General features: G+C 58.0%; 1 protein-coding gene across 11 annotated transcripts in view; it reads left to right on the top strand.

The window, feature by feature from the left end:
• Positions 1 to 12,984, top strand: part of RASA3 (RAS p21 protein activator 3) — a 101,136-nt gene that overhangs the window by 66,082 nt on the left and 22,070 nt on the right. For 10 of the 11 annotated variants that reach the window (XM_042255112.1, XM_060394247.1, XM_042255111.1 and 7 more), the window contains 3 exons: positions 5,388 to 5,482; positions 8,728 to 8,804; positions 12,757 to 12,837. In XM_042255112.1, the coding sequence (XP_042111046.1) occupies positions 5,388 to 5,482; positions 8,728 to 8,804; positions 12,757 to 12,837 (253 nt within the window). The remainder of the gene's footprint in view (positions 1 to 5,387; positions 5,483 to 8,727; positions 8,805 to 12,756; positions 12,838 to 12,984) is intronic. The other variant, XM_060394248.1, reaches the window with a different exon arrangement.

Below are 12,984 nucleotides of genomic sequence, written 5' to 3'. Positions count from 1 at the left end.
GAGCTGCTGCCGCCTCCTGGAGTTACTCATTGCCAGGCTTCCCCTCACATATCTGAGATGCATGCTAATAAACATGTCTGGTTTCCCTCGTTTTGTTTCTTTTGTTGCAGAGGCCAGAGAACCTGCAAGAGCAGGAGGATGCTTTTTCTCCCCGCGGTGTGTCTTTGCCTCGGCAGAAACTGGCGCCGCTCCCCTCCTGCCCCGTTTGGACTCTGCCCCAGCGCCTGTGTCAGCTTCTTTTATTCTCAGCTCATTTTCATTCTGGCACGCGGGCAGTATCTTACTGTAGTTTTTCCCGCTTTTTCACAATGAAGAGCTATTTGGGCATCTTCTCGTGTGCTTGTTTGCCCTCCGTCTCTGCTTTGGTGACTTGTTGAATCCTCTGCGCTTTCAGTCAGGCTGTCTTGTTGAGATTCCCAGGTCTAAGCTGTGCTCTGGTGCGGACCCTTTTCCGGACTTGCGCTTGCAGGCATTCCCCTCTCGCTTCTGACTTGTCTTCCCATTTTCTAACTAGTGTCTTCTGGAGAGCAAAAGGTTTAACTTTTATAAACTCCAATTTATAAAGACTTTTTTATAGTTTGTATTTTTGGTGTCATGTCTAAGAATTCTTTTCCTACTCCAGGGTTGTGAAGATCTTCTCTTTTTTTCTTCTAGAAAGTTTTTGGTTTTAGTTCTTATATTTAGATCTATTTTAAGTATACTTTACACATAGCAAGACTTGTTTTTCTCCTTATAGATGTCCAGTTGAAGTTCCTTAGCGTCTTCTGAGACTCGATTGACTTTGCACGCATGGGTCTAGCTGTGGCTTCTGTGTTCTGTTCCCCTGATGTGCACTCCTTTCCTCACACCAACACCACACTGTCTCAATTCCTTTATCTTCACAGTAAGTCTTAAATCAGTCCTGTGAGCTCATCAGCTCTGTCCTTTTTCAGACTTGTTTTGCTATTTTAGGTCTTTTGAATTGTTATTTACATTTTGATCCACTTCTCAATTTCCAAAATAATTGAGATTACATTGATCTGTGGATTAATTTGGGGAGAATTAACACTAAGAAAATTGAGTCTCAGACCCTCCAGCATGGTATGTCTCTCCACATCCTTAGGTCTTTAATTTCTTTCATCAGGGTTTTGTGATGTGTTCTCAGGGTTTTGTGATGTGTTCTCAGCATACACATCTTGCAGGCACACACACACTTATGTGTGGGGAGTGTGTGTGTGTGCGTGTGTGCGCACACGTGTGCACATGTGTGTACGTGTGTGCACACGTGTGTGTACACGCATGCGTGTACGTCCATGTGCGTGTGCACACGCGTGTGTGTGCGTGTGTGTGTTTATATGTACATCTGTCCCTCTGCTCATGGTTTTGGCGCTGTAGACAGGTTTCCCACGCAGCACGACACAGGCTCAAGCCATGAGGCCACCGTTTTATGGGTGTGTCATGCCTTTTCAGTTTTGGGCTCCACTGTCATCGCTTCTGTGCACAGATATGCTTGATTTTTACGTGCTGACTTTGTATCTGGGGTTTTGCTGAACACAGCCGCTCTAGTAGCTTTTCCTGTAGATTCTGTAAGTAGAGGCTTCTTTCTTCCCTTCAAGTCTGCAGGCCCCTTTCCTCTCTCTGCCTCCGTGCGCCTGCTCGACACCAGGGGAACAGGAGTGCGAGAGTGTCTCTGCCCCCGCCTGTCTTGGGATGCGTCCAGCTGTCCCTCCTCAGCTGCCGTCCTGAAGGAGCCACCCTTGGCTGCCCGCCTTCCTGCGCCCCCTGCACCGTGCCTGTCCCCTTGTCACATGCCCCTTCTTGAACTACCTGGCATGCTTCTCTCTTCAGAACAGACCCCAGCAGGTATAGTGCCACCAGAAGAAGTAACACACGGGTTTTAGTGGTGGAAAGGCCGTTCGCCTTTCCTCCTCAGTGGGTCCTGAGTCTGTCCTCCTGAGTGGGTGAGGCCCAGGGGATACAGTGACCTGATGTCACCCAGATCAATCAGGGAAGCTATGGATTTGACCCATTGGGCACATTTAAGCAGTTTGCAGGTCGGTGCTCCCCAGGACAGCCTGTGGAAGCACTGCCTCTGGCATGCACAGAGTGCACGCCCACGTGTTCTTGACGTGGTCAGCCTCTAGAAGGACAGGCTGGCAGCTGGTGACAGAGGTGACCGCAAGGTGGAAACTGTGTCGCAGGGGAGAGACAAGCTTCTTCTTGGCTCTATTTTATATCCTTTTGGATGTTTCAGATTTTATTTTGTGTTTCTATAATACCCACTTAAATCTGAATTAAGCACTTCCAAAAATAAAGAGTAGCACCGATGTGTAAGTTGTAGAAGTCATTTGAGTATTAAATATGTGGCTCCTCCCTACTCCAGTAAAAAAACCATGAAAACACTGTGGCTACTTAAAATCTCAAACTTCAAATGTAGCCCTCCTACCCAGCTGAACTAATCATGGAATCTGAGCGTTCCTTTATCCCCTTTCAATGAAATGTGTTGCCCAATTCAGTTCCAAGAAATGTTTGTTTCTTGTGGCTTCATGCCTGCAAGACTCAAAGTCATATTCCCATCGGGGAGAAGGGTAGAGTTTTGTAGGAGCCAAGCAGAGACGTAGCAGTCTTCTCCTGGGGGCTCTGCCTGCTGACAGGAGTCAGAGGAGGGGGAGCTCACGTCAGGCCCTGGCGAGATGCCCCCCAAAACCAGGCGAGGTGGCGGGGGAGGAGCCTGAGGCGGGCTGCTGATGCTGACTGGAGGAAGGCCCTCCTTGCCGTGACTTGCGCCCTCGGCTCTCCTGCAGCCTGCCCCCTGCGGCAGCCTCTGCGGCTGTGTGCCTGTGCCCTCTGCCCCCTCGCTGGCATGGGCTCCTCATCTGACTCTGAGTGCCGTGGCCTCAGTGCCCTGTGAGGCCTGTGGGGGGCAGGATCCGGCTTGCGTGGCCAGAGCTGAGCCAGCAAGGTCAACGTGAGCAGGGATCGGTGCTGACCCTCGGAGCCAGGTGTGCTGCGTCCATGGTGCAGGTGGACAGAGGGCTGGCCTTGAGCCACCGCGTGTGATGGTGGGAGGTGAGCTGAGGTCCATGGTGGACGTGCTGACATGCTGCGGGGACAGCGGGCAAGGGGACGGAGGTGAGGCAGGGGACGGCGCCGCAGCCCCCGGCTCTTGGGACGGCATGTCCCTGTTTCATTTCTGACTTCCTGCCTGTGCCCGGCAGGGGCATCTGTCGATGTCTGGAGTCCAGAGTGTGAAAACTGCGGGGCAGAAACCTTGTCTCACCTACCTGGGTACTCTGAGTGCCCTTGCAAAACTAGACAGAAGATAGACTAGCAAGAAGAAGCAAGCATTTTCGACTCCTCTTAGAGCGCATATGGCGGGGAGGCTCCTCAGCGATGAGGAGGAGCTGGAGACGCGGGCTAGCAGCGCACCCTAGGGAAGGGACAGCGGGTTTCGGAGGAGGGTCGAGACAAAGGAGGGCTGCAGGTGCAGAGTGTGCGGGACCCTCTGGGGTGACGCCTCCTCTCTGCCCTGGCTCTGTTACCGCCTCCTGTATTGTGGGGGCATCCCTGAGCCCCCAAGCCCAGCAGCAGGGCGTCCTTCTCCGCAAACCTCCCCCCTCCTGGCAGATGGGACCAGGCCCCAGCGAGGCCACCTACAGCTCCCAGGGGAGCCAGAGAGCAGGGCGCATCATGGGAGAGCCTGGTGGGACGGTGTCTGGGAGAAGCACGAGGCAGAAAGACGGGAAGGCAAGGCACCTGACGAGGCAGGAGGCCCGGAGCCTCGCAGGACAGGCCGCCTGTTCAGGGACCAGGCCGCATCAGCAACCTGCCGCCTGCCCCCAGACAGCTGCTGGATGAAGCAAGGGGACAGCAGGTCTGGGGACCGCGAGGCAGCCTCCCTGTGAGGCCGCCAGTGCTCCTGTCTCATGAGAGCCGGCACGTATCTTCGCGGAAGCCCGAGATGGGGCCCTCCTCCTTGGAGAGGAGGACTGCGTGTCCTGGGTGAGGGCAGGGCTGGCCCGCCAGCTCCGGGCTCTTCAGTCGTGCTGTCTTTAGTGACGAGACTGGTCCTGAGTTAGGCTGTGTGTCCTGAGCTCCAAAAGGAAGCAACTGACTTTTTAAAACGTTTAATTTTATGTTGTCCTCTATTGTTCCTGTTTCCGTGTGTGATTTACCGCGTATTTGGGACATGTGTGCACATGTGGGCGTGTGCACACACACGTGTAACAGGGTGCTCACGTGGCCAGGCTCCCCCTCCCCTGCTGGACAGTGTGGTCCCTGCGCTCGAGGCCACCGAGTGTGGGGAGGTGGGCAGGCTGGTGCCCTCTGTCACTCCACGCTGTGGACACGCGTCTGCTAACTGCCCCTCTGCTTTCCTGGAAAGAAAAAGTGACCGAACAATGCGTGACGGTTGTAGACAAATTTAAATACTGTGATCCTGGACCAGGTAGTACACGTCACACACGCGTGTTTATGTGTGCGTTTTCCTGACGTTCTGACTCCTCAGTACCAAGCCTGTGTCAGGAACGTAAAGCTGTTGAGAGTGGGCATCCTCAAACTTTGGGACCCTAGGAGTTTCCTGCAGACTTTGTGGAAATGCAGATTCCAGGAGGAATTCCTCTGGAGATTCCTCCACCCCGGAGGCTGCTTTTTCTTCTGGAACAAGCCCGGGAACTTGCATTAGAAAGCCCTGCAGCTGTTTGGATGCAGGGGGCCCATGATCACACGTCGAGAGACACTGGTTCGTAGACCCAGGCAGGTGATAACCGGCTCATTCCGCAGGCCTGACGGGAACACGTGCACACACTGTGAGCCGACTGTGCATGCTCCCATGAGCTGGGTGTGCACACGCGTGAGTTCTAAGCTGTAGCTCATTCAAGCACACACACACACTAGGTGTGCACACGTGTGAGTTCTCAGCCATGGCTCATGCGAGCTCACACATTTCCGGGGTACCGGCGGCAACGTCCTCAGTAGACACCACCCACCACGTGCCACAGCATGGATGTTGGGGCAGGAGGGGCTGTGACGTGGCTGCCTTGAGTTCCTGCCCCCTCACCCCATCCCACACCCCGCTGCGGGCCCGGGCAGCACCCCTGGCAGAGCTGCCCCCCGATCTGTCAGATCCCCCAGGTGCCCTGAGCCACAGTCTGGGTGACATGGGAGGAGGAGCCCGCCCAGCCCCAGGCTGTGGACGCCATGGCAATGACGGGGTGTGTCCGGGTGGACGTGGCACTTCCGAGACAAAATGTGGCCTCTGTGACCTTACCGCACTGTCCATCTCCCAGCGCTTCATCCTGAGTTTTGGTCTGAGATGACTGACACTGAGGGTGGAGATGCTGCTGGCCGGGCAGCCGGGCGGGCAGGTCGGCCCCTCGTGACTGGGCTCCTCTGCTTGGGTCTTCCAGGAAAGGTGGCCATCCAGAAGGAAGACCTGCAGAGGTACCACAACAGGGACACGTGGTTCCAGCTGCAGCATGTGGACGCTGACTCTGAAGTGCAGGTGAGGCCCAGGGAGCCCACGGGCGCAGGTGCCTCGGGGCGGCGGAGGCCTGACTGTGGCCTGACTGTGGCAGCATTCTGGTCTTCAGCGGGAAGGGCAGCAGGCTGTCCCCGGGTGTGTCCTCCTGGGTGGCTCGTTTTGTTTATTCCATCGGTCGCTGTCAGACTTAGTTGTGCAGCTTAAAAATGTAAAATGCAAAAGAACGTGACAGGTAATGGAAGATAAAAAGAGAGTAAGGTGAGAAGACCTAAGGCTGTGGGCCTCTGTCTACCGGAGGTGCCCACGTGTGTCCTGGCTCCCTGCCCCATGAAGGCCCTGTGGCCTGAGCATCCCCAGGGCCCACCCGGTGCCCCAGCCATATGTTAACTGGGAGTGCCACCTTGACCAGGCCCGGGGCTTCCCCCCACCAGGGCCGCGGCCTGGGCCCAGGGTCCAGGAGACGCTCGTTGCGGGGCCTGCTTGCATCTTCTCTTCCCTGGTGACCCTGCCTGTGCTCCTGGTCAGCCTGTCCCCTAGCCCAGGCCGCGCCTGGTTCCAAGACCAGAGCCTCTGCCAGCAGCAGCGTGGTAGCCCCAGTCGGCGCTGAGCTTGGCCTGCACTGAGCTCAGCGGAGCGTGGCCCTGGTGCTCTGGGCCTCGGGCTCCTCCCCATCACACGAGGTTTTATAAACAGCAGGGTTATGGACCGAATCCTCTGGGGGCCCCACGAGGCCTTCCCAGGGGTCAAACAGCAGGATCACAGACCGAATCCTCTGGGGGCCCCAGGAGGCCTTCCCGGGGGTCAAACAGCAGGATTACAGACCGAATCCTCTGGGGGCCCCAGGAGGCCTTCCGGGGCTCCTGGCCCAGTGTCCACATGCCTCCTCGTGGACCCGGGGCCTCCACTGAGCTTGGAGCTGTGTGCCAGGGCTCAGGATTTCTGCTGTGGACGCCTCATGACCACTGGGGCCATGCCCAGACTGTGACAGAGAGATGGCACAGGGGTGCGTTGAGATGCCCAGGATGTGGTGAGGGTGCTCACGCTTGGTCGACTCTGACCGAGGCCCCACGTGCTGCGGGAGGCAGTGGGGCCTGTGATCACTCAGAGCGAGGGGCGGTGACGAGTCCCGACTGGCGCCGACGCTGCAGGATGACAGCGGCCGCCGCTGCTCGGTGGCCGGGCGGCCCCTCCTCGGGAGGCGGTCAGACACGTGTGCCGCGTGCGCTTTACGCCCGTCCCCGCTGCCTCCGCCCGCACTTTCCCGTCACTGCTGTTCCCGAGAGATTCCGCCTGCAGCCGCAGCTGACCCACTGCTCAGCCCCCAGATTTAGACGCCGCGCTGGTGGCAAGCGCAGGGCTCTCTTGCTCTTGCCTTTTTGAAAAAGCTTAGCTTTTAGTTCTGAAGTCGTTATCGAGTCATTGGAAGTCACAGGAAAGGCTTCCCAGGGCGTGCTGGTTAGCCTGTTCACACTCAGAGACGCATGGGGTCTGGGCCCTGTCCCTCCCCGGACCCCGCCTGCCAACAGCCGTGCACCTGGGCAGGGCCCCCGACACCACCCAGGCCCCGCCAGGCCCCGGTGTGCCTGCGTGTGCCCTTGTGGGCTGATGCAAGTGTGCGTGGCCCCCTGGGGCTCTCAGCCACGCTGTCAGAACCACAGCTGCTTTCCTGGAGCCGGCAGCAATGCCTCGCTTTCATTTCTGGTTTTAGTAACGTGTGTCCTCTTTCTCCTTTTTAGCATGGTTAGAAGTTTACCAATTTTACTGTTGTTTTTTAAAATAGCTTGGGTTTATGTATTTTCTCTGTTGATTTCCTATTTTGGTTTCATTGATTTCTGCTTTGACTCAAGTTATTTGTTTTCTTCTGGCACTTTAGACTTAGTCTCTCTTTGGCGAGTTTCCTGAGGTGGAAGCTTAGATTACTGACTCTTAGACCTTCCATCTTTTCCAATATCTGGGTTCACTGCTTTGAATTTCCCTCTAAATGTTGCTTTGGCTGCATCTCATAAATCTTGATGCTTAATTTCATGTCAACTTAGGAAAAGAAACAAATTCAAAGTTTTTATCCCTGAAACTTCTGCCTTGGCCCCCTTGTTATTTGGGAATGTGTTGTTTAATCTCCGTATATTTTGTTATTTTTAGCTTTCTGCCTGTCACTGAGCTCTAGTTCAGTTTCCAGCGTGGCCTGAGAGTGGCTGCGATGCTTTCTAGACCTGCTGACGTGTATTTGAAGCCAGGCTGGTCTGTCGCAGTGGATGTTCCGTGTGACCGGGTCTGTGATGCTCTTCAGTCATCATCCCCCTTAAATAAGACGGGGAAGTCTATGAAGTCAGCATTTTCAGTGCTCTGCCCCGAGTCTCTCTTCTCTCAGACCAGCGTAATGCAAGAGTGAGACCTTGGCAGTCTCACTACATCTTGCCTGGGCTCACAGCTAATGAGCAAGGTTCAGCTGACCCTCCTGTGGGAAGGGGACCACCCCAGCCCTCAGCCTGGCAGGGGTTCTGGAGCCACCTCCCTGGAGAGGTCAGGGCATGGCTCCCTTTGGGGTCAGAGCAAGCCCAGGGGACACTTACGTGTGCAGCCAAGCAGCCAATGGCCTTTGTGTCCGTGGGAGGTTTCGGAAAGGAACTTGGAGACAGTGACCCAGTGCCGCTCCGTTCTGAGGAAAGTCAGTCCAGTTTAACGTCACGCTCACTCACAGAAGCACCCACACCGTGCTCCTCCTGTTGTGCTTTTGGGGGCTGGTCTTCCCTGCTCTGTTTGCAGCCCCGATAATGCCCTGGCTGTGTCCACCTGTCCGTCCTGCCCACTTGCTGTCCTCAGCCAGGGGCCCTTTGCACACACAGCCCCAGTCCAGCTGTGTTCCTCCAGCCCTGCCCCCTTCTCCCAGAGCATCCATGAGCACTGACTTCCTTCCTGAAGAGCAGGGCTGAGGCTCCTGACCTCCGACCAGCCTCATGGCGGACACAGAGACACCAAGTGTGCCCGAGGCCCCCAGCGTGCAGTGAGCTTAGCCCAAGCAGCAGCCGGACGTGCTGCAGACACTGCCCTCAGGGCCTTTTCCTTTTCTTTCTTCTGACGCAGCACTTGCGTTAACATCCTGCCCAACGTGAAGCAGGAGGGCTGAAGACGTAAACCCTGGGATCTGAGCTGGGCAGGGAGACGGGCCGTGGGTGCCACGCAGGGTCAGTTGTCACCAGTCCTTGATGGGAGCCCGTGAGCCCCCGCTGCTCATGGCCCCCGTGACCCCTTGTCCTTGTGCCTTCCAGGGCAAGGTCCACCTGGAGCTGAGGCTGAGTGAGGTCATCACCGATTCAGGCGCCATCTGCCACAAACTGGCCACGCGGTAAGACCCGGGACGGCCCCACCGCCGGTCTGCTTGGCTCTGAACCTGACCCCAGGCAGTGGGCAGGTCATGATTTGTAAACAGATGAGTCAGGATTCCCAGAAGCGGGGCTTCCCCAGAGATGGTCTGAACATCCTCGTGAGGCACACGCTCACCCCGGAGGTGGCATGTTTGGTTTTTGCAAGTAACCAGTCACTCAGGGTGATGGTTACCAGAGGTTGGGGTCACGCCCCTGGCTTTATGCTCAAGGAAATGGTGAGTTGGGGTTTGACCTCTGACCTCAACCCCCAAATCTCAGCTGCTTCTACCCATAATGCTTGGTGAGTGTGCATGTGTGCACCACTTTGTGTGCAGGTAAGAATGAGTGTGCACCTGTGTGACGGTGTGCACGCAAGTGTGGAGTGAGTGTGCGCTTGTCAGTGTGTGCTTGCAGGTGTGTGTACAAGTGTGAAGGAGTGTGCCCCTGTGGCTCTGTGCCTGCATGTCTGTAGGGGTGAGTGTGCATGTGTGTGTACAAGTGTGCAGGAATGAGTGTGCCCCTGTGGGTGTGTACCTGCAGGTCTGCAGGGGTGAGTGTGCTCCTGTGGGTGTGTCTGCAGGGGTGAGTGTGCGCCTGTGTGAGTGTGGCTGCAGGTGTGCAGGGGTGAGTGTGCACCTGTGTGAGTGTGGCTGCAGGTGTGCAGGGGTGAGTGTGCACCTGTGTGAGTGTGGCTGCAGGTGTGCAGGGATGAGTGTGCACCTGTGTGAGTGTGGCTGCAGGTGTGCAGGGGTGAGTGTGCACCTGTGGGTGTGTCTGCAGGGGTGAGTGTGCGCCTGTGAGTGTGGCTGCAGGTGTGCAGGGGTGAGTGTGCACCTGTGTGTGTGGCTGCAGGTGTGCAGGGGTGAGTGTGCGCCTGTGTGTGTGTGGCTGCAGGTGTGCAGGGGTGAGTGTGCACCTGTGTGAGTGAATCTGCAGGTGTGCAGGGGTGAGTGTGCGCCTGTGTGAGTGTGGCTGCAGGTGTGCAGGGGTGAGTGTGCGCCTGTGTGAGTGTGGCTGCAGGTGTGCAGGGGTGAGTGTGCCCCTGTGTGAGTGAATCTGCAGGTCTGCAGGGGTGAGTGTGCGCCTGTGTGAGTGTGGCTGCAGGTGTGCAGGGGTGAGTGTGCGCCTGAGTGTACCTGCAGGTCTGCAAGGGTGAGTTTACACAGGTGTGAGTGTGCCTGCAGGTCTGCAGGAGTGAGTGTGCACTGTTTCTGTGAGTTCAGCTTGGGTTGTGCCTTTCCCACTGAGACGGGCTCTGGGCAGACGGCTCTGAACAGGCTCAAGGGCCAGGTTGTGCAGCTGGTGCAGCGACGTCCCTGGGAGGAGGCTGATGAGCCCAGAATGGGTCTCCCGTGTGCAACCTAGGAGGCAGCATGTCGGGTTTCCTTTTCTCTGAGATGTTTGGGTGGCTGCAGTCATGCTGTCCCCTTGCCGCTCGGAGCCTTCCGAGTGCTGGTCGGTGAGGAGGGGCGGTGCCAGCCGGCAGGTGGCTATCTGGCAGGTGGCTGGCCCCACGTCCAGGCACGCCTCTGAGACGCCAGGTGCATGAGGAGCTGCTCCCCGACTAAGCTACTGCCAGGACACCGTTGTCCCTGAGGCTCCAGAGTGAGCCCACCCTCCTGCCTTCTTCCTGATTCACAACTGGATGTGATCAGAATCCTTTAGCCTTGAACTTGGGCCTTTGGCACAGTGTGGGGCAAGTGAGTCCCTCCTCCTGCTTCTAGCCCCAGGGCCGCAGCTTCCTGCCCCCCGACTGAGGACCTCCTCCCACCCGGCGGGTCACCCTGTGTGTTCCTCCCGGGGAGATCCACCCACTGTCCCACTGTGGCTGCTGGGCTACCAAGCCCCTGGGCCTCTCAGGGTGCCACCTTCACACAAACCCCTCTCTAGGCCTCTCGGGGTGTCAGCCCCTCACACAAGCCCCCTCCTTGGGTCCCTCGGGGTGTCTGCCCCTCCCTGGGCCCCTCACAGGAGCCCTTGGCTAGCTCACGGCTTCATGCCCATCCCTGGAAATGTGCCCAAGATTCTTGTTTAGTGAGAAGTTAGTTCACAGAGGGAGGAGCATGACCCCAGACCGGATCTGTAGTAGGGAGAGAAGGGCGACATTCCAGAAAGAAGGGTGGAAGGGAAAGACATTTGCTGACATTACTGAAGCCCACCCCATCCAGTGGGCACAGAAACGGAGAGAGGGTCGCCCACTCGAAGAGCGGGAGCAACGGAGCTCTGCCTGGAGAGAGGAGGTCCCGTGAAGGGCCAGGACCGCCAGGCCCCTCGAGGGGCAGAAGCCAACCAGGTGCCCGTCTGCAGGCGTGAACGGGACCTCGGTCTCCCCAAAGCAGGAAGGCGGGACACTCAGACCCTCGGCGTCTGAGTGGAGTTAGGGCTCCGCTTCCAGCCAGGATGGGACAGTGGGACACATGCCCTCCCTCACCTCAAAGACCCAAGAAGAGCTGACGCCGTCTGCAGCAGCCATGCGGATGGGGTTGGCCCCCACAGGAGGAAGCAGACGACGTCACCGCAGGCCCGCTTTTGTCCCGGACGTGCGCTGGTGCCAGCCAGCGAGCTCCCCCAGCGGAGCCCAGGGCAAGTGAGGCGAGACACGGAGCCGGGCATCCTCTGCGGGCGGCACACTCGGCGGCACTCCCTGTACCTGCACGAATGGGCAGGGTGGAGCCCCACAGGGCGGGGTGAGCAAGAGGGCTGAGGGCAAAGGGGCCGCAGAGCTGGGGGCCGTTCGAGTCTCCCCCAGCCCAGCGGAGAGCACGCGCTCACTCGGACACCCAGCGGACCACACTGTCCCCACACGAGGCTGCCAGCACCTCCCGGACAGAGCTGCGGAGCAGTCTCTTCAGACAAGAGACCACAGCCTCTGATGGCACAGAGGGGCCCAGAACCCGGGCACCGACAATGTGAGGCTCACAGCACCCAGCCAGAAGTTCAAGCAGGAGCAAGGCCTGTCCAGCAACAGACCAGGGCGCCAGGTGATGGACAAGGGCAGTCCAAGAGCTGGTGGACCACGATCCAGACCCAAAGGGAGCCAGGAGCCAGGGCCGTGGATGGAGCAAAGCCTGAGATGGGGTTTCCCTGCCTGAGGCGCACGTTGGAAGCAGCGCACAGGCCGGGGCTGGAAGCCCCTGCAGTGCTGGGCCCTCAGGCCCCCGAGAGCACAGACCGAGTCCCGCCTCCTGCCTGACCGGGCTGCGTAGACCTCCCTCAAGCTCCTGGGGTCGGAAGGCAGGGGCTTCGCTCTGGAAACTCTGCACTGCCAACAGAGGACGTCACCTGCCGTGTCATAAACAGAGGGTGTTGCGCCTCCAAGCCAGCAGCCAGTGCAGCCGCCCCCAGCAGCGCCTTCCTCCAACGGTCTCAGGGTGGACAGCCCAGGACTCTGGCCTCAAAGAGCGGAGATGCCCATCAGAGGAGTGATCTCAGTGAGCCCAGACTCCTGCCCGTATCTTCCCATGTGTGGAAAAGCACTAGACTCCTCAACCCGAGGTGCCTAGGCCTGATCAACCAACCCGAGGTGCCTGGGTCTAATTAACAGCGACCTTTTGACGTCTGACCACCTGGTCTTTGTCACAGGCGCTCCTTGTACCCTGGCGCTCTCACCTGTTCAGGGCCGTCTGAGAGACTGCCTCCTGGGCTAGGTCCTCAGAAAGTCCACCACGTAGACACGACCCTCAGCTCCTGTGCTTTGGTTTCAGCCAACACTGGAAACGTGTCTGTCCTTCCCGTGGGCGCACACAGGTGCTTGCTGCCCGCTGACAGAGTGTCCATCTCTGTTTACTAGAAGGGAGCCTGGGAGGTGCTTTGCAGGGACTTGTGGCTCTTGGCCTGAGCTGTTGAGACGTCTGCCCTCCCAGACTTCAGGGTGGCTGTGAGAGACGGCCCCTGGGCCTCCGATGCCCTCCTGACCTCCACTTCTCCCCTCAGCATCCTCGAGTGCCAAGGCCTCCCCATCGTGAACGGGCAGTGTGATCCCTACGCCACCGTGACCCTGGCAGGGCCGTGCAGGCAAGTACAGCCTCAGCTGCAGTGGGCGAGGCCGCCAGGGTGGGGCTCCCTCCCGAAGGCAGGAGGGCCAGGCAGGCTGCGTAGGCCTCACTTCCTTCTGCTTCCTTCATGGCCTAAAGTTTGTCAGAAGAAAGCCTTCCTGTTCTT

This window comes from Ovis aries, chromosome 10 (assembly GCF_016772045.2).
Source record: "Ovis aries strain OAR_USU_Benz2616 breed Rambouillet chromosome 10, ARS-UI_Ramb_v3.0, whole genome shotgun sequence".
Classification (NCBI taxonomy): domain Eukaryota; kingdom Metazoa; phylum Chordata; class Mammalia; order Artiodactyla; family Bovidae; genus Ovis; species Ovis aries.
This window is presented reverse-complemented; position numbering and strand designations above follow the sequence as displayed.